The sequence below is a fragment of the Saimiri boliviensis genome, chromosome 10 (genome assembly GCF_048565385.1).
Source record: "Saimiri boliviensis isolate mSaiBol1 chromosome 10, mSaiBol1.pri, whole genome shotgun sequence".
In the NCBI taxonomy this organism is placed as follows: Eukaryota; Metazoa; Chordata; class Mammalia; order Primates; family Cebidae; genus Saimiri; species Saimiri boliviensis.
In genome coordinates, this window is record NC_133458.1 from 58,759,652 (window position 1) to 58,782,028 (window position 22,377).

The window sequence follows — 22,377 nt, forward strand, 5'->3', positions numbered from 1 at the left end:
GCAGATCTAGAAATAGTGAAGAACAAATGAACTGAAAGCAGATCAAGTGAAATTACATCTAAGCTTTATATTCCAAAGTTAAATGTATCCAGCTATATATTGACAGAAGACAAGATAAACCTAAAAATGATTAATCAAAGCTTATAAATATTAATATAATATGCTTTCCATTCACCATCATGTAAATGATACAAAAACCATGGTTATATTAATATAACTGACCCATTGTCTAGAAATTATTGAGATTGTTATCCGCCCCAAAAAAATCAGACCTTAATAAACATACAAAGTTGAGCTCAGACAGAATTTTCTTAAAACCCTGAGAAAAAGTTAGTATTTGAGAAAAGGTAAAACCTTGAGAAAATCTTAATATTTGTAGGTTTATCAGGAAAAATACAGGATATCCAATTAAATTTGAATATTAAATGATGAATTCTTTCTAGTAACAGTATGTCCCAAACTTCCACAGAAGATAGTTATTTGAAATTCAAATGTAACTGGGAATCCTGTGTTTTTATGCACTAAATTTGCGAACTTTCATTTATAAGATGGTATTATATCGTTTATATGGATTTCACATTATTTCTGATAATTTTTTAAATTTCAATATTGTTGCAGAAATTGGGATGGGGGAGAATGCTATATATCACTAAACACTACCTTTGAAATTAAGTCAGGAACATAATCCCAAAGGAGTAACATCAAAATTGTAAACAGCCGCAACCCTTAGAGAACTTAATTACCCAGAAAGGCCAAGGTGTATTTCTGTTTTTCAAAACGGGAATAAATCTTTAGTTAAATGCATTGTATGTTTCAATGGTACTTTCAATTTTACATATAAAAGAATTATTGGGCACTGTTCATTTAATTTCTCATTCTGAAACATACTAAGGCAATATCAAAATGGTTGCATTGGTAATTTAGCAATTTATTAATTTTTGAGGAAATTCATAAGAGGGAAACATGGCTATAATATCTGCCATCCCATTGACCACCTAGGCTGATTTCTGTGACCTGATCGGCCAGCCAGTTACTCTCAAAGTACGCTGTGCAATTCTTCTAGACTTGCACACTAGATCAAATGAAATTACTTTCAGACAGGCACTATTCTTAATGTCCAAGGTATATGAAAGGCTGAGACCTTGGCAAAACCTGCAAACTCAGCATTTTAAGTGATTCTTAAGTAATTTTTTTCCTTTTGGAATTTTTGTTGCCATCAGTTATTCTGTTGAGATGACCAGGAGCCTAGCTCTCTCAGGAATTAATGAGGAATTAAAATTGAGATTTAAAAAAATCTAGACACTTAAATTTGGAAACTAAAGGCAAACTAGTCATATATAAACAAAACAGGAAACTTGAAAGAGCTAGGTGACAGATTATACGATTAATAAAATGTTTTTAAGATCTTATTTCTAATAAGTTTAATCATTACAAACTCAAATTCCAGTTTCCATAAATAGAAGGCAGATGCTCAATTGTACAATCTAGTCGCTCATTTAACCATTTTTCTCCAGTCTTCATTTGAAAGACCCTTGGATCTAAAGTGGTATCTAAAATTGACTAATTATGTAAAAGGGTATAATAGAATCTCTAAATGTTTGTGACAATCATCGTGACTACAAATTCCAATGCCTTAAAGCTTTTAACTATAGGTTTGTATGGCCACTTCTTGATGTTTAATTGACCAGTCATTAATTTATAACTGGATTATGTATAGAAATATCAAGAAAATTGTATTTGAAAAGCTCTGATGAAAAGTTCTCTAAATTCTTCCCTGCATCAAGCAACCCCACTAAGCATCATTGTTCTAAGGTGTATAATTCTACCCTTAGAGCAAACTAAAAAACCTATTAAAAAACTTTAAAACTATGACTGAAATATTTATTTTTAACTGCGCTGTTCAAAAAAACAATGAACAGCGCAGTTAAAAATAAATATTTCAGTCATAGTTTTAAAGAAAAACACTTTGGAAGAGGAAAACAGATAACTGTTGCAGAGCTTGTAATCCTGTAATTAAGCATTAAATTTTGTGTTACGTTTCTTGACAGACTGGGAGAAAAGAAAATCATCATCGCTAGCATGATTCTGTCTGATGAAAAGGATAAATGAGATTTTGCCATGAGCAATAAGCTTCTTCTTGTAACTAAAGCCTGTAGGACCATGGAAAACATAATCGGTGTAGTTCTCAACAAACAGAAAGAGATTCTTCAAATAATGTCTGTGGGTCTCACACACACACACATATATATGGCAAGACAACAGTCTGATATCACTTTTAATTTAAACATTTAGGAGCAGAACACCAAAATGCTTCAAAAGCATGTGAGTTTTGTACAGAGAACAAAACACCCCGAGGTAACTGGCACGCGATTTTCCTTCCGCTAATAGAAAGGTATGGTGTGCACTTCACTCCTGAGTGGGCACTGAACAGTGAGAACACGAGGACACAGGGAACACGCACCGCTGTTCTGCCTGTTGTGTGGAGAAGGACAAGGGGAGGTCAGGTCAATAGGTGCAGCAAACCACTGTGACACACGTATACCTAGGTAACAAACCCATGCATTCTGCACATGTATCCTGGAACTTAAATGAAAAGAAAATATATATCATATGCCTGTAAAACACCAATACATCCTCACATAAATATTGAAAAAGAGAACTGTGCTGAAATTAAAGAGGTATAAAATTTGATTCAAAAACTGAAAGCCATATTGTTTTCTCTTCAGATTGTAAAAGTATTTTGCCTTTTATACAAAATGATTACCAGTTGGTCTTTGTAGAGTCATCTCTAGTAAAAAGGAATAAACAATGATGATAATGTTATATCTATCCACTTACTGATTATTCAGTATGAAAACCAGCTGATATGGTTTGGATCTATGACCCCACCCAAGTCTCATGTCAAATTGTAACCCCCAGTGTTGGAGGTGGGGCCTGGTGAGAGGCGACTGCATCATGGGGCAGCTTCTGATGAATGGTTCAGCACCACTTCCTTGGTGCTGCACACATGATAGTGAGTTCTCGGGAGAACTGGTTGTGTAAAGTGTGTGGTATCTCCTCTTCCCCTTTCTGTCTTGCTCCTGCTCCCACCACAGGAGAGCCCTTGCTCCCCCTTTGCCTTCTGCCATAATCGTAAGTTTCCTGAGGCCTCCCTAGAAACCAGGCAGATGCCAGCATTATGGTTCCTGTACAGCCTATGGAACCACAGGCCAGTTAAACCCATTTTCTTTTTAAATTACCCGGTATCAAGTATTTCTTTACAGCAATGCAAGAACCAACTCATACACCACCTGATACAGAACTCACCACAAATATTAAAAAGATACACATTATTACAATTTGCAGATGAGAAAACTGATATTCAGATATTCAGGGAGCTAAGCCAATTTCTCAAAGTAAGTACATACCAAAAATGAAATCCAAATTCAGATCTATCTACCACAAAGGCTCAGATTACTTCCTCTAGAGTATATTTATGCTCTCATTTACTAACGTTAACACTACAAATGTACCATCCATTTTTTGTTTGTGCAAATAAATATATTGATAAACATGCATATTTAACTGTGAGATTAATAAATCCTAAGTCTCTCAACTTCTGTACAAAAATGTTCCCTCCTGGAACTTCCCAGATGGTATTTTTTTCTATTAGCAAACAGAAAACTGGTTCATCAAAGCTGGATTTGACTCTCAAGTGGTCTCTGCTTCCTCAAATCTCCCTATTCCTAGCCAGCCAAAGTGTAATGCCGATGACATTTTAAAAAATGGCAATCAAAGAGTGAAAAAGTACAGAATATAAGATTTCATAAGCATGAAGAATGAGTATAAAAATTACTGTCTTAATTACTGAAGATTTCACAAAGAGCAGCTGAAACAGACAATTACGAGGAAAAGCACAGTCAATAAATCATGCTGAGAAATATATTCAGCATGGTATTCAGCATATTCACTTTGGTACTGTTAATAGTCACACATTAATAACACTAGATGAGAAGGTAAGTAAAATACCTAATTCTTGTAAATTTAAATTTACTAAAAGTTAAAAAGTAGATTTGGAATTACAAATTTTTATATCATCATAAGATTTGGTGTTAATATATAAGATCCAAAGTATTTGTACATGAAATATAATTAGATAATAGCACAATTTTTGAAATAACATTAAACGAAATATTTTGGTATACATATGATTAACTTAATTTTCCATGCTTTTACTTTAATTCAGAAAATCTTGCTTTTAAATTTAGTCACAATCAGTATCATAATGGCTATTTAAGTATTTGTTTTGTTGACTTGTCTTTACTCTAGGCTTCTATTTACTTTTGGTATCAGTTATCCCAGCAGGAAGCCCTTTATAACCCAACTGCGGGTCACAAATACCACTCCAAGGGAGCCTCAAAGCAATTAAAGTTAAACTACTGCTATAGATCAGTCTTTTCCATGGGAGAAAGTGACAAATCAATCTTGAAGCAACTCAGAAACAGTTCTCTCTGTGTAATCAACTTTTGCTCTACATTCACAAATAATACATTGTTTAAAAGGAGGAAATTATATATTTTTCCCATTTTATTTGACCATATTATCTTTATAAGTATATAAATAAGAACTATGATTTTTAGTTATAATAGTAAATTAAACTTATTTTCTTTTAATAAAGGAGAGATCCAAAACCTAAATGCAATTTAAAAAAAAAAGGAGAGATCAGTATGCATAATATCAAGTATAACAAACTATTAAACATGTACTATTTTTTAATTTTTTTGAAGTGGGATGAACAGGTAAATTGAAATGAAAAGCTAAGATTTCTCTTTTTCTTGAGTTAAATGTGGTTGGACTTTTTCCTATCAAACCACACAAGAGATGCTTTATATTCTGTGAAATAAAAATATTTTGATGTATTTAAGTTGCTCAACAAGTAGCCTTGAATCTTACATCTTCTAAAGAAATGTAAAGTCATTGAAGGATACGGCTCTGTGGCTCTCCCAGTCACAGCTATGAATTATGCTACAATTGCCTATCTTTCTGAACTCACAAAACTTGCAACACGGCCAAGCAACGCTTTTGTAGCTAGACCTTGGCTTTTCTTGTCATTGCTGTTTTTACTGTGAGTCACAGAGGATGGCTTACAACAATTTATAATCATCAATGAAATATCCTTGACATTTTCAGAGTACTGTGAATAAAAATAAAATCCAGTAGGCCATATAAAGTCTCCACACCAGAGAATCCCATGATCTAAATTTTGACAACATCCTCTTCATGTTTATTCTGTGTGCAGTTTGATGAAAGTGGCATATAATATGATTTTACTGATTTGTATATCAAAATTATCCATGTCTTCTTCCACCATTGTCAATGTATTCCATCATTACCCCTTGCCACCACAAACAAAGACTTACGAGACAGAAGAAACTTTGGGAATTAAAACCTAGGTTATTAAATTTACAAATCAGAACTTTAGAGAAAACTCTGTAAAAACAGACATAATTCTGGGAAGCCTCAGGATTAACATCTATGATATGAAAATAACAGAAACACTGATGCTCTTTGTCAGGTCATTTCATTTCCCTCCTAGCCAAAAAAGTAGGTTTAAGTCATCTTGAATATAAGATCTAGTCATTTTCACTAGATTATGAAAAAAGATTATGCAGGATTATGAAAAAAGAATTTAGCAATAGGGCTAAACATATACTCTAAGTTTATTATAATTTTCATTCTGTAATCTATTCTCTCCTGAGTGTAGCTAATGCTCTTTATTTTCAAAACCCAAAACCCTCAGAACATAAATACCTCATATTTTCAAATAAAAGTATGAAAATATGAAATTTATTAGATTTCACCAATTGTTGACTTCTAAGGTAACAAATTCCAAGATTCATACAAACACTAAGATTGCAGAAATGATTTAGGCACATTTCTAGAGCTTAAAATAGTCATGCTGAATAAGCATATGCATTTACATGCATATGTTTACATATGAAAACATGTCTTCAGCACGCTGAATATATATGTAAACATATCCACTTTGATAAAATGGGTATTTATCAAAATGGACAAATTGGATATTCATTTGATAAATTATATTATTGCTTTGTACAAATATATGTAAATGAATCAATGTAAATATATACATATCATTCATTTGTAATATGTAACTTACATATGTTTACATATATTTGTACAAAGCAAGAATACAATTTATCAAAATGGATATTTTTATTCTGTACTGGCCTCCTTACTTAACATTTCACGAGTATTCATTTTGGAAAGCTTTAAAAATATGTTCCAATAGGGAATTAGCACTTTTGCTAACATAATCAGTCACAATAAAATGTATAGGTAATGTATATGTGAAATGTGTTTGATAATGACAGGTTGCTATATATATCTGACAGTTTTCAGATTCTACTACAAGGCAAACAGGAGAAATATAAACCAAGCTAAAGGGAAGAAAAAAAAAACAACTAAATTCAATTGCTAATAAAAGTTCCGTTATGTTTGTCTAGCCTGCACTGGAATATCAGTTTCTAAACAATGTGACATTATTAATTTTTCCTTTATTTAAGCTTGAGTCTAATCAAAAGCCTCTGTGAAGTCTTAGGTGAATAATTTCAATTAAGTATCAAAATAATGTGTGCTATTGGTAACAATATTACTCTTATTTTATTGATGAGGAAACTATGGTTTACAAGTTAATTAATTAGCTGAAAGTAACACAATGGAAAAATGACTAAACTATCATCTTAACCACAGTTCCTACTTATTAGAATATGTTACTTCTAACACAATAGTTTTGTTACTTCACGGCTCAAAGAATAAGATAGACTTTATGTTAAGCGGCAAATATACTACTGAATAAAGTAGAGTCAGATGCACAATATAGTCTATGTTGTATATCTCGTGCAAATGGTAACTTTACGGTATCTGTTTAAGTATCAGAGTATTTTCTGCTATCTGTGTCACTGTACTGGTTTACCTCGTATTTTCTTTTCTACATATTTTCTAATAATTTAAGACCAAAATTTAGAATAGCCAGCAGCTATCTAGGGATTAATTAGATGCTGCACATATTTTCAGGAATACTTATGTTGACATTGCCTATTTTGGCTTTGAAAATGCAGCTAATTCTATGACTACCTGCAGTTTTCTACTTTTCCTAATAAATTCAAGCTGAAAAACATACAACAAAATAAATCCCAGTAAGAAAGTAAAAGTGGTAATCATCATACTGCAAGAAAAGCCATGACTTAGAACTTTTTGCCCTAAATCTTACTGATTGCTTGAATACTAAAAAATTGCCTGAATGTTTGAAGGGAAGCATACTTTGTAAGATATTTGAGACTATTCACCAAGTTGCCAAACTACCTCAGCATCTTCTCCTTTTAATCTTCCCTCACCATCTCCCATCAAATCATTAGCTTATTCAGAGATTCAGGAATCCATCCACATTCATTTTTTTCAAAAAGTGAAAGAAGAAAAACTAACCAAACACATAAAATCCTAAAATAAAAGAAATACCCATTATTCTTCAGTCTCAGGTAAATTACAGATCTGGTTTTCAAAATGGTGATGAGAGATGGCCCCCAAAACCGAAAGAAAATAAAAGATAAAGGGGTTCAGAATCTGATGTTATAAATTGATATAAGTTGACAAGGAAGCTGCGAGAATACCGAGAAAAAAAATGAGATGAAAACAAAATAAAGAAAAAAGACGCATGAAAACAGCCAAAGCACAGATGCATACGAAAAGGACATCATCAGGGACAGGCTTAGGATATCATGCAAAATGAAATGACAAAGATGAAGATTTTTTTTAAAAAGACTTTAATAATGAGAAAATACCAGTTACGGAAAACAGAAAATGTAGCTCGATTAATGTGATGTTCCTGATGGAGAACACACACATATATTCAAAAATGTGCAGAAAAATTGTATCTCTGAAATAAAATGAAAACGTTAAAGAAACCAAGCAATCAAAAATAAGATCTATTATTTCTACTTCAATCTCAAGAATGAAAAATGTATTATTAGGAAATCAGTGAGAAAAAAAAATTCAATTTAGGAAGAGTCCATGAGCTGGAAATAGTCTATGAGCTGGACACTATGAATGACAAGACGGTAAAACAATGTCCCCAAATTTTGAGAAAAACAATACATACTTAGCCAAGGCAACCTTCAAGTCCAAAATGAAAAGGCCAGATTTTCTCAATCATATAACAACTCCGATTAGACACCCTACCACTCTCGTTGGTCAACATACATAACAAAATCTAATCAAATTATGAAATAAAAAAAGAAAAAAATTAACAAAGAAATAAGGTAATGGAGGAGCGATCATAAAAGTATTGCTGATAAAATTTTATTGATCCAAATATAGAATCAGTATTGGATACTGTTGGAACTATTATTATAGAACATAAGACAAACCTTAACAATGTAAAAGTAATAATTTCCTAAGATTTTGGAGGTATGAGGAAGTTGAGAAGAAATGCTCCATTACCCAGGCTGGAGTGTTGTAGCACAGTCACTGCTCACTACAGCTGGGACCTGCTGAGCTGAAGCCATCCTCCTACCTCAGCCACCCAAGTAGCTGGGGCTACAGGTGTGTGTTACTAGGCCCACATTATTTTTTAATTTGTTGTGAAGACAAGTTCTCCTTATATGGCCCAGGCTGATCTTGACTTCCTGGGCTAAAGCAATCCTTAGGCCTTGGCCTCCCAAGTGCTGGGATTAGGGGCGTAAGCCACTACACCCAGCCTTTTCTACTATCCTATAAAATTGTTTCTTAATTCCGAGAAAAAAAAAATTTCATCATTCTCTTCTATTTAACTGACTAAAATCTTATTTGCCTATGTATATGTTGTGTCACTATTGTAGGGAAAAATAAATCTTTTCATCTCATTTTGGGTTCACAGCTAAGATTCCTACAACAACAGTTTAACAACAGAAAAGCACATATATTTACTTAATACAGGTTTTATGTGACACAAGAGCCTTTGTGAGGAAATGAAGACCCAAAGAAACAGAGCATCTTGTGTATTTTTTATTCTAGGTTTGATAGGGAAGCAGATAGTTGTGGAGAAGTCTGACTGGATTTAAAAGCTTGCACCAATGAAGATAAGCTGGGGAAAACTCAGCAAGACTTGCAGAGATATTTCTCTGTATACCTGTATTTTCAGAGATGAGGATATTCCTTTCCTTCCTTTCTCTGAGGGTTTTACGACCTGCTTCCAGAAAGACATGAGGGAAGGTCAAAGAGACCTCCTTGTCTCTGCAGTTTTGATTCCTTCAGCTTCACATATTTTGGGGTAGCATGTCCTGAACCTCATTATCAGAATTCTGTGAAATAAGTTTGCAGATTCCAAAGAATAGTAGAGTGGACTCCGATTTATAATTTGATTAATAATCTCAAGATTATTCTGCCTGCAGAATAGAAATTTGATGTGGGGGGGATTGTATTAGTGGAGATGAAGAGAAATGAATGCTTGCCTGATAAATTTTATAGTTGAAATTAACAAAATTTGCAGATAAACTACATGTGGAGTTTTAGCAGAGAGAGGAATTACGAATAACCCCTGAATTTGAGCTATATTCACTGGAGAGAAAGTAATATCATTTGAGATGCAAAACTTAACAGAAGATTAGGATACTGATGGAGAAAAATAAAAGAAATAATAGTTCACCTGGGAATGTCAGTGAGACAGGTAAGCGAAAACAGCAAGCATGTCAATGGATAAATGAGCCTAGAGCACAGAAAAGAGGTTTGGGTGGAATCCTATGTAAATTCAACAAAATGCATCAAGTGTCCTTGGAGGAGTATGGGCATTAAAGGTGAGAGGGCAAAGATTGTGCCCCAAATTTAGACAACATCAAAGATACAGAGGTACTGTAAAGAAAAAGTTACTAAAAAAAGATTAAAAAGAAATGGGTAGTGGGGAAATAGGAAATCAGGGAAAGTGGGGTTTCCTGATAACTAAGAGAAATGTCTGAAGAAAGGAAAAATAGTAAGTGGCACACTAAAATGATGAAAAAACACCAAGTGTGAAGATAAATAGAACACGCTCATTCGATTTAATGACGTAAGTAGCTGTAAACCACAACAAAGAGCTTCATCACAGATGAAATTTAAAGTCAGACTGGAGTGGGCTGGCCATTGAGTAAAGGTGTAAGTAAGACTGCATAGACCGACATATCTCATGGAGTTTTGCAGCATAAAACAGCAAAGAAATGTGGCAGAGCTAGAAGGGGTAATACATATTTTTTTAATGTTGGAAGACACTGGAGCTGGTATGTATGTAGACGAAAAGATGAAGTGAAAAAACTTTTTGATTAATGAAAGAGAAGATAGCATGAGAAAGAAATCCACAGATCATCTTGTCATCTCCCAGCCTTCCAAACCAGCCTAACAACAGAAGGCATGAGCTTTAAAAGAGAAGTTCATTTTACATAGCAGGGGAGAGTCGGTCATTCCCTTCCATTCTATAAAATTTCTCCAATATGTAATCAAATCCAGTACTAACATCCAGCTACAAATTCCTTAAGAACTTGTTTAAGAAAAATGTAAATGAATATTCTTTAGGATTTCTTCTTTTTAAAAAAGTTTACATAAGAGACCTCTCAAAAGCATCTTCTTCCTACTTAGAGAAAACTTTTCTGAGTAAAGTTCTTGCTGCAATGTCCACTCTCTCAACCCCAATCCACACCCTTTTCAGCACTCTGGACAAATAGTCTTTCTTCACTGAAGCCAGTCTACCAAGCCCTCAGTCCCCAGGGTCAGCCTTCCTGGATAGTTCCCAATGTCAAAACGTATTCCACTAGTGACTGAACCCTATGACTATATTAATCATCTGTGCCTCATACTTTGCTTCCTTATTTTAAAACTTCAATTTTTACTGTAGTGTCAACCCTTTAGGAAGAAAATTCTCAGGCCAGGTCTTCAAGGCCTGGAACATTTTCTCTTTACCACGGTCATGTTAGCAAAGCCATTTATATATCTATAATGAGAATAAATGGGAATGATTCCAGCATCTGATGTTATTCTTCACAAAAGCATTATCTCTGGGAATACAGTTATTTCCCCCAGATTCTGTCCTCAGGGACTGACGATGAAAATATGTCTTAGTCTCCACATTCTCCAAATTCTTTGAAAAAATACATCTGAAAGGAGATAGTGCCTCTATATTAAAATCATCATTTTTCAAGACTTTCCAAAATTTTAGGCATATTTATATAAATAATCTCATTTAATTTAAAAACAACTTTTTGGAGATACGAAAGTATACACCAAGAGAGTCCCTTAGACTCAACCTGAATGATGACAATGTATGTTTGGAGTTGGCAAATTATCAGGAATCTCTTTTCACGTATTTGGTTTCTAGAGATCAACTGATGATGTTCCCTAAAGTAGCAGAAATAGGTGGACAAGAAATCCCAGGGATGTTGAAAAGACTAAGGATAAAGTAAGAAATAAAGACACACAAGAAAGCTGTTTCTGCCTTTATAAAGAGAATGATTAAATAAATGATAAATGAATCATTTTCTTCAGAACTTTGTGACACAGGTAGTATGAGAAAGAGCTTGAGGTCTCTTATGAAAAACCTCTTGGGTTGAAAACAGGGGCATTTACCCCATTTTTGCATAGAGCACACTGAATCCAGCTCAAAGCCTTCACAATTTGGGATGCTGTGATGGCAAATATAGCACAACAGTAATGGGAGCTGGCAGATGCTCACTAGACTAGGCAAATATCCATGGAGAGATGGTGCCAACTTGCTTGAGAACACCTGAGATAAACCCTGGGGTTTCTAGAAATATTTTCCTTGGAAGAGAAAGAGTGCTCACAGCAGCAGAGAAAGACAATTATCAAGCATCTTACAGTAATTACGCTGTTGGAATTAATAAAGCCAAGAGTTTTTAGATTTAAAAAAATAATATTCAAATAGATTATTATCCTGCTAAAAGTTCACAGCAAGTTGTTAGCAGAGCTAAAATCTATGTGCATAACTCCAAGAACAAGGCTCCATAGCTATACCAAAGCTGTGTACAAATATATTCAGACATACACAAGTGCCATTCAAACAAATTTTCATTATCTCCACAGTCATACTGTCAATAATGCCTACAGGCAAAAACAGATACTCTAATACTACAAGTAATTATTTTTTAATTAAAAAATTTTATACAGGCTACTCTGTCATATACTGCACTAGACTATGGTTTTCTTAGTAATGCATTAGCCACAGTTTTATCCCCAAGAAGTTTGTATTTTAGCAGTTAAAAATGTGAAGAAAGTAAAATTATACAGTGAGGATATACTTGAATTAAATATATGTTGGGCATTGGGGAGCACATAAAACAGAAAGAGCATTGTTAGACAAGAAACCTAACATTGGCTGATCAATATAAGGAAACTGGTGAGAGAGAAGAGATTTCTAGGCAGAGATTATCAAAAGGTCTGACGGTAAAGAGAAGAATATTGTTCTGGGGAAATGTCTAGTAGTTTACTCTGCTTTGAGCTTAGAATTTCAGGACAGCAGTAATAGCTACTGGAGAGATTATGCAATACAAAATTTAGAAAAGGTAGATGGGGCCAGATGATAAATGGCTTAGTATACCCTAAGTATATGCTATCAATAAATGGAGAGTCACTGAAGATTTTTGAACAAGGATGTGAAATGGACGAAAACATACATGGAGTAAATCTTCTTAGATTATGCATTAAATGAAAATTGCAGTAATTTACAATGCTTATATATTTTCCTTAATCTTTTTATTTTGCAGTTCAGAAATACAGTACGCTACCATTTTAATGCAAATAAGCAGTATACAAATATTTTAATAAAATGCAGCTCAAGTTCCAGAAAGGCTAATGAAATTGGTGTTCAAAAAACCCTCTTTTGACAGCTGCAATTTGGTACCAGCTGGTGGCAGTAATCTACCCCCACCTAAACGTCAATGAGGAGGATACTGGGTGTGCTGCATGGCTGAAATTTTTACAACACTGGCAGCAATTCCAGGAATCTCCCAGTAATTTAGCACTATTTTTATCAACTCAATCCCAGGATATTGAGGCAGCAGATTGGTCCTGAAAATATAGAGAACCACTTCTATCTTACCATTTCCTAAGTTGGGGGTTCTTGTCCTGAGAGGAAAGGGGAGGGAGAGAAAGAAGACGTTTACCCCCCCCCCATTTATACCTACATTTGCATTAACACAGGACATATCATCATGACATCTGACTGCAGGGGCTCCTACTGTACTATCACATAATATTGTCACTTTGGCTTTAATAGAAATACTAGAAAGTGAGGTCAGTGAAATTATTAGAAAATATTAAAAATTGTTAACTATGAAACCAGTGTTTGGCAAGGTAATTAATGATTTGCTTCTTGTCAATATATAAAACAAAACAGATGGGTTATCACCCATATAACTAACAGCTTAAAGCCCATCATTAGTATTTTTTACGCTGTTGTTCTAATACTCTTACCATGGCATTTATATGTATGCATGAACAAAAACAGTAAGTCACCACAAATATGCCTGACTCCTTTCTATTACATTGGTTTCCCAGAATTTTGGGATAAATCAGTTTTGCATGATGGCTCCTTTTAATCTATCTTGATGATGAAAAGAAAGTCTCAAGACTCTTAAAAAGCTGTAATAAAAAACTGTTTCCCTACATAGCAGAAATCTTGCAAAAACATTAAAATACACAAACTTTTGATTTCAAAAGGGCACTTCAACCAAAGGTGGGAACTAAGAAAGACTAAACAAAGCCAGAACCTACAATAATTTTGGTGGTCTATTAAAATTCACTTATTCAGTCATTAAGGCAATGCTACACCTTCACTTTTTAACCCTAAAAGTCAGTTCCTTCATATCCAAGACCTCAAACCAAGTGACTGTGTGTCTTCAATGACAAGCAAAACAAATAAGTGTTTTCGTATTTCACATATTCACAACTGTTTCTGCAACAATCAATAAGAATGACATAATTTCATGAAATGAATAAGGATAGATGAAATAATTAAATACATAACGCCAGTGCCTATTAGTTTAACTCACATAAACACAAAATTTAAAATATCAACATTTCAGAATAGGATTTGGCAGATTTATTTTTTATATTATAAAATTAAAGCTATAATTGGAGAAGTAATTTAGCCTGACTGCCACTCAATAACGTACAACTTCACTAGAAACATTTCAGTTTGTCTGTGAAGCTGAAGCTAAAAGGGACTCTTCAAATGTTTTATTTACTGGCCAATATCTGTACTCTGCCTGCAAAGTAACAAGCTGGTACTAATAAGCCATACATAAAGATCCTACTTATTAAAATACAAATTAGGCACCCCTTATGTTTATACATGTGTAAGTACAATTAATATTGCAAGCTTCGTTGGAAACAAAATTGCTTTAGTTAACCAACCATTGCAATGCAATCAAATGAGATTTCAAATGCAATTGGAAAAGATCTGTTTGGTAGAAATAGCAATTATTTCATGCGGAACAATTAGCTTTCCAAGCTCTTCTTGGCTTCTCCCACCTGCCCTTAATAGAATAATTTGTCCATCATAAATGACATGAAATGTCACCTTTTAACACCCATCCATAAGTTGTAGGGAGACCTGGAAGGCAGCTGGTAGACATAGCTTATTTACAAATATTAGTTTGAACTTGTAAATGCGTGACCACATAAATCTTAATCCATTAAGAGTGTACATCCTTTGTTCCCTCAACTGTATATTCAGTTGGGAATTGAATGGAGCTGAGGGAGAGTGTGAATTGCATTAGCCCTTTGTTGCTGCCAGCATATTAGTGCTTTGCCTTTTGTTCCTGTTGTTCATGAGATTTCTCTACATTACACAGTAGAGAATGTTAATCAACATTTTGCCTAAGTAATATTAATGAAACTTGCCTACTTACACTTGAGGAAGAATCAGAATATTATATTTCTCTTTGAAATGTTAATGTACCTTTTAGGAAATTATGTCTGCCTTCTAAATCATCTTGTTAAATTATTAAAGGATGGCATTAAAGAAATATCGCACCAATGCATATTGTTAAATATCTTAAAAATAAATTATAATTGAAATTATAAATCAAAGAATTATAAAAGGAACTTTTCAAAGATGGTAGCATTTAACTTCAAATTAAACATTTTTAAATGTTTGCTGAAAATACTGAGAAAATTTAAAATTGTTTTGTGTGCTTTCACAAAATAAGAGATTTAATGTTAATGATTTCTAATTTCCAATAATGAATTTGAACTGTATTCTGTTCTAGTCTTGAAGGATTTATTTAACGTTGCTGTATCTGTGTACTAAAGCACCATCCAGTTTATTAGGAACAAAAAAGGCTGAGGGGAGTGTTTTATTTTGTACTTTTTACTTATTTCAGTCTTAACATTAGATAATCTTCATTCAGGTTCTAATCTCCAAGCACAAAAACTACCACTATCTAAATGTCCTATTACTCTATGGCATTTCAAAGAGAAGGGCTATCATAAAGACTATGTGTGGCTGCCAAGGTAAGATATGGGAAGTAGCAATTCTCAGTGTGCAAACTGTGACAGACGTGTGTCCTGTCACTATCATTCACAGTCCTTCAGGAAGGATGCTCAGGAAATCAGCTGACAGGTCTCTAAAGTGGTCTAACTTGTTTTTCCTTTCAGTCTCTTTTGGTGTCAATCAGTATGTTGTCGGCCCTAAATCAACTGTGAGGTAGCCACGGGGAAATTAGGAACAGAATTTGTTCAAGAATTCTCCCACATGGTGACCACTATTTGCTAAGAACTCCTAATACTTACTGGGCAAACAATTCATTTTCTATTTGATCACAGAAGATTTAGTAATGGCTTTATCATTGTGGGACTGATTTGTCCTCTTGCACAATGTTCTTTTAGCATAACTGCTACGTGGATATAAGCACTGATATTGTAGATAACAGGGGTTACATTTCAAGATAATTTTTTGCACATTTTGACATCTCTAAGAATACAGTATACAATTGCTGATGCTTCATAATTTAGGAGGTTTTTTTCTAGGGTTAAGAGGGGAATGGGAATCTCTCTCTGTTGCCTAGGCTGCAGTGCTGCAGGGGTGCAATATTGGATCACTGCAACCTCCACAGCCTGCTTTTAAGCGATTCTACTGCCTCAGCCTCCTAAGTAGTTAGAATTACAGGTGCACAGCATCACATCCAGCTGATTTTTGTATTTTTAGTAGAGAGAGGATTTCACCATGTTGACTAGGCTGGTTTCATATTTCTGGCCTCAAGTGATCCACCCACCTAGGCCTCCCAAAGTGCTAGGATAACAGGTGTGAGTCACCACACCTGGCTAATTGGCTTTTTCTTACACATAAACCAAATAAATAGAATGACTTTTACAGTCAATAAAATATGGTAATAGTGAACTTAAGAGTTTTTGTGTTATGTTTGTTTGGTGGTCACCCATTACCTCAATATAGAAAATAAAATCATTGCCAAATGTTAGTGTTAATGAGCTCAATATTAAAGAGTTTACAATATATCTACTAAAGAAAATCTTATGTCTGGAAATCAACCAATAAATAAAACAACACCAGTGATAGAGGCATTACTAAAAACCCACTTGCCAAGTTATTCTTTTCTACACTATTGCTTCTTAGAAAAGTGAAAAAGACATACAACTAATAAATGACTACTTAAAATACTACCAAATGACCTTAATGCAAAGAAAAAGGGTGTTTTGAACAGTGAATATATAATCTATATATTTCAGAGGCTGATTTGGTGTGTCCTTTTTGAGTTCTCTGAATTACTGAAGATTCCAACTAAAACAGCACCAAGCGTATTACTTCCATGCTAGGTGGAAAATACGATCTAGCCGTACATCTGTTATAACTTTACACTGCCTTTACCATGCAGGCTTTATGTTGTGGGAGATGAGGGAAGAGCAATTTATATTTAGTGTTGTTAATCAAACCTATTTATTTAACTGGATTTGTTTTGCTTTTTGCCTATTTGCAAAAACAAAAAAAATCATTTTTATCTATAAGCAACTAACTATATTGTAAGCCCCTTCATTCACTAGCTGCGCTTACCATTTGCTCAATGCTCTAGGAGCTTATGTTTTTAGCTTAATCATTGACTTTTTTCCTTAATAAGTCATGGATAGCAAATTTATCTTCATTAACCTATGTATGATAAAGACGGTAGACAAAGCCAATACCTACATAATATTAACACCAATCAACTTAAGTAATATGATCAGTGTAGCAGAGAATCAAACAAACTGGCAGTTGTCATTATTTATTTTTACTACGTTTTTCACTAATTTATGTATTTTAACATAAAGTAAAGATAGTAAAAATCTTTTCCACTAATTTATGTATTTTAACATAAATTAGTGAAAAAGATAGTAAAAATAAATATCGCAAGTATCAAGAATGGAAGACTGTATTATCATGTAAGTGAATATAATTTGATATATTTTCCTTTGATATTCAACATAATCATATAAACACAAAGAAGTGCTAATTCTTCAACCTTAGTTTAGTGGCTATTGAAATACAACCACATACCTTCAAATTTGAGACTTTTGCTTTGCAAGGAGTACAATTAAGCCATCATTTACATTCTAAACCTATTTTAAATATGCAAAGGTGGAGGGGAGTTTGTTATATCACCAAAATGAGTTGTCTGGAAGTTTTCTGTGATCAGAAATTATAAAGATTTTTTTCACTACAACTGTAATCATTGAAATATAACAGAAGTACCTTCTAATGATTAAGGAAAGATTTTTTTACTGTGTCTCTTGGCTATAAGAGGATACTAGATGCGCAGACCTTATCACAAGGAGAATTTCTGTTATTTCTATAAACTAGTAACTCTTAGTGCAAAAAAACAAGTTTATTAAAAAAAAAAAAAAAAAGTACCTGCAACTGCTAATGTCAGCTGGCATTTCTCAAAGTAGGCCAGAGTTGAAGAGAGATTACTTCTAGCTAAAGTGAAGCTAATTAAATTTTAAGAAGTTTAATACATTCATTCTCACTTTCATCGTGTTGCCTACCATCAAGGTGACTCTAATATGCATACTGCTTCTTACAAACTCGAAGTAGTTAAAGGCAACTTTTTTCAACTTGTATATTCATAATATTGACAAAGATTAATCAGATATTACAATGTAATGGTATTTTAATGCATTTTATAAATAATGTACCTTTAATTATGGGAGAACATTTCAAGGAATTTTTTTTGTAATATGGAACATAAGAAAGTATATTTTGGCCAACTTAATTGGCCCTGATTACTCAAAAGCAATTTCTTTCAAAAGCAACAAGTAGGGTTATTTTTCAATCCCATATCATCATAAGATTTCATCATTATATTCATTTTAATATGAATGTAATCATCCATACACAATTATGTCAAGCTACTGAAATCAAGTAGTTAAAAGAAGTTCTTACTGCAAAATCTTCCCTCCACTGGTGAGCTGCTTGGACTTTCTCCGCTTCCAACGCCAGGCGCTGAAAAACAAACAATAAATCTTAGAATTCAAAAGACCACATAATATGAAATTGTTATATAAAATGCTTGGGCTTTCTCATCAATTATGAGGACATAAAAAGTAAAAGAGGATCCTTATTTATGATTCATAAATTCTAAATCATTTAGTAATCTAACCTACTAAAGTTGATGTATTATATTTACTCTTTAGCAATATAAATAATACACTATTATTAAATACCACTGAGTTTGTTTCCTCTGCCATTATCAGCTGTAGTGTCCTCAATTAGTGCTTTCTTTCAATGACTAATACTTCTGTTTTTAGAAAAAAAACTAGAGTATATTAATTTTGGTAGAATAATGTTTTTAGTAAATACCTTTATAGCATACATTTCTCTAAGAAAAAAATGATGCTGAGAGATGAATAAGCACTAAACAATATTCTAGGTAGCTTCTTAATCACATAATTGAGTTTTCACCAGAAGCTATAAAAGCTGAAATAACTTCCTCTTTGCTGAAGTACATCTTTAGTAGTTTTTGCAGTGATAATCTTTGATAGAGGATTTGTGCATTGAAAATTGCTTTATTTCACCTTCAATCACGTATGCTAAAGTGGTTAAGAATTCTAAGCCCACTTATTTTCCCATAGCGTTTTTAAATGCTATTCCATCAGGTTCAGTTGGAGATGACATTGCTATTATCACCCTGCTACTCACTTTTTATAGATAAACTGTTTTTTCCCTACTCCAGTAGCTTTTAGGGTTCTCTTTTTGTTTTTCAACTTCATGACGATGTTCTTCATGTGATAGTCTTTCATAAGACAGTAAGATTTAATGGTTAGGAACATAGAATAGGGAACCAGATGGCCTGAATTGAATACCAGCCCTTGCAAATTACTAGCTGTGAAATCTTGGGAAAAGTTAAGACTCATCTCCCATTCTCTCATTTGTATGATGTGAAAGGCTGCCTCATGGCTTGTTGAAAGGAGTAAATCAATTATTATATATAAAGTGCTTAGAACAGTGCCTGGCACACAGTAAACAATATATATGTCAGCTATCAACTTCAGAGCAGTGGTTCTGCTTTCTCCCTGGATCCCCTTGAGAAAATACTGCAGTGTTGAGTTTATTTGCGGCTTGCCTTATTATGCAGCTAGAAGATAGTGATAGAACTGAGCAAACAGAAAAGTAAATATAACAAATGTATTAAACTCACATATTAAGGTACAGAAATTATCAGGTTAGGTTTAAAAAATTACAAATCTGGGTGGTTTACTGATTCATGATGTTAGCGATCTATGAACTATTCCTCAGAATAAGTTCTTCTTATGGAGGTCTAGTCTACATAGAATAATGTAAACATCCTTCTAGACCAGTTTTTATATTAATGTATTGGCTTCTATACCTGTGATTTATTATAATCTATTCATTTTTCTAAGCCATTACATAGGTTTTATCAGTGACTCTATAATATTGCCTAGCGGGAGATTCCAATTTAAGAGTCCCTGAGCTAAATTTAAGTGGAAATCTACCACAGTGTGCTAAAAGGACAATGGTTTTGGTTCTCACTACTAGGCAGAAATAAAGTATATAAGGAGCTAGTAAACGTCAGAAATTGTACCAGGTAGAGGAAACAAAAGAAGGTTACCTCTCCCTACGAAAACAAAAACTAAACAGCAAAGCCAAAAGACAAGCATATACATTTCAGTAACACTGTATCGTAATACCTTTGGAAACTCAAATTCAAATTCAAATGAAGCAAAAAAATAAAATGGCTAAGGGAATGGAAATGGAAGCAGCTTCTTTACAGAAACACTTTAGTATGGGAAGATAAAGAAAGAGAGGATGGAGTAAGAAAATGAATATGAAGGCTTTTTCTTTCTTTGTATTGAGACAAGGTCTCTCTCACTCTGTCTCCCAAACTGGAGTATAGTGGTGTGACCATAGCTCACTGCAACCCTGTAGCCTTGACCTCCTGTGCTCAAGTGATCACTCCACCTCAGCCTCCCAAGTAGCTGGAACTACAGGTGTGTGTCAAGAAGCCCAGATTTTTCTTTCTTTTTTTTTTTTTTTAAATAAATACGGGTTCTCAAACTCCTGGCCTCAAATGATCCTGCTATCTCAGCCTCCAAAAGTGCTGGTATTGCAAGCATAAGCCATCCTGCTTGGTCAAAGGTGTGGTCTTGACAAAATTCACAACATAAACCTTCCCCTAGTTTTAAAAAGCAGTATAATAATAACTAAACGCTTACAAGTATGAGACAAAAAAAAATTATTTTTGGAACTTAAAATACTGCACAAAACACTAAACTTTTTAAGATTAATTATTAGAAGTCTAAAATGTCTTTGTGTCTTAGAGAAGAATATTAAAATTTTCCTTCACAATACACATAAGGAAGAAGCTATTTCACCAAACAAAACATAGTATGCACAGTTTCCAAGGTAGCAATTGCAACTCTACCAAGATCTTTCCTCCTTGGGAGTGCATGAGCAAGTGCAATTTGACTGATCTGTCCCAGAATCACTTGGCTTATACCATAAATATAATCCATGTTTAATAAGTTATAATGACAGTAATCATCATAGTTAACTATTTTCAGAGAAACAGAATAACAATGGCAACAAACTATAATGCAAATCCCTAGGAGGAAAAGAGTCCAAATCAGATTTATAATCTATGTATTTTGAACACTAATTTTATAAAGTAAATGCCATGGATTGCAAGATTCTGAAAAAAACTTTAGAAACATAAAGGCATGAAGTTATGTATACCAAAGACATGTATTTGTAAAAGCTAGTCTGAAGCTTGAAAGTTGCTAAATTTCATATCCCCAGGTTTGAAATACATAATCATGAAAAATCTACTCCTGTTTACTTATTGTTCATGAAGAAATTAATAAATGTTGTTACCTAGGAAATTTCATGGGAAAGCATATAATACTAAATTTTAGATGCTTAGTCTATCCTGGGACTAGACTCAACAGTCACTGGATGATGGTATTTCTTGCAGCAAATAACCAGCTGGTCATTACTTAAAACTGACATGTCTTCTAGACACTTTAAACCTTTAATAAACTTCTTTCTGTTATGGTCAAATGACATTTCATTTTTAAAGCTAATGAGCTACCATTAAATGCCACAGGTGAATTGTATTAAGTCTGATAAATGTCAGGTGCATTGCTCATGCCTATAATCCCAAGGCTTAGGAAGGTGAGGCAGGAAAATCTCTTTGGTGAGTCCAAAAGTTCAAGACCAGCCTGGGCAGCATAATGAGATCCATTTCTAAAAAAATAACAAAATTAGCCTAGCAGGGTAGCACAAGCCTATAATCCCAGCTACTCAGGAGGCTGAGGCAGGAGGGCCACTTGGGTCCAGGAGTTCAAGGTTACAGTGATCTATAATGGTACCACTGCACTCCAGCCTGAGCTACAGTGCAAGACCCTGATTCAAAAAAAAAAAAAAAAAAAATTAAAAAGAGACATAAAGTATCCTATAAAATGTGAGTATCTGTTCAATAGAACATCCTTGTTTCCATAGTTGGCTAAATAAGTATATCCTGTAACAATAACTTACTTCAGAGAAAGAAAACTTCTAATTTATGGCACAGTATAATATAGTATCAGACCTTAAAAGCAGACTGAGCACCACACAGAAATAAACAACCTGGCTTACAATGAATCCATGTGAGAAAAATTTGAAACTTAATTCTGCTAATATTAAGATATTCAGCAAGGTTTATTAAATAGCTTTATTGTAAATGAGATACCATGTGTATATATGAAAATATTTTAGATATCAAGTATTTATACAAAGTAGTAGATGTTAGGAATGCATGGATACATTGGTTTTAAATGTTCAAACCAATGTTTAAACATTTAAAATTAAAA

At 33.6% G+C, this 22,377-nt stretch overlaps 1 protein-coding gene across 7 annotated transcripts in view; it reads right to left on the reverse strand.

Annotated features, from left to right (window-relative positions):
- Window positions 1–22,377, reverse strand: part of CACNA2D1 (calcium voltage-gated channel auxiliary subunit alpha2delta 1) — a 486,450-nt gene that overhangs the window by 200,464 nt on the left and 263,609 nt on the right. For all 7 annotated transcript variants that reach the window (XM_039472910.2, XM_074379327.1, XM_074379330.1 and 4 more), the window contains exon 4: window positions 18,452–18,511. In XM_039472910.2, the coding sequence (XP_039328844.1) occupies window positions 18,452–18,511 (60 nt within the window). The remainder of the gene's footprint in view (window positions 1–18,451; window positions 18,512–22,377) is intronic.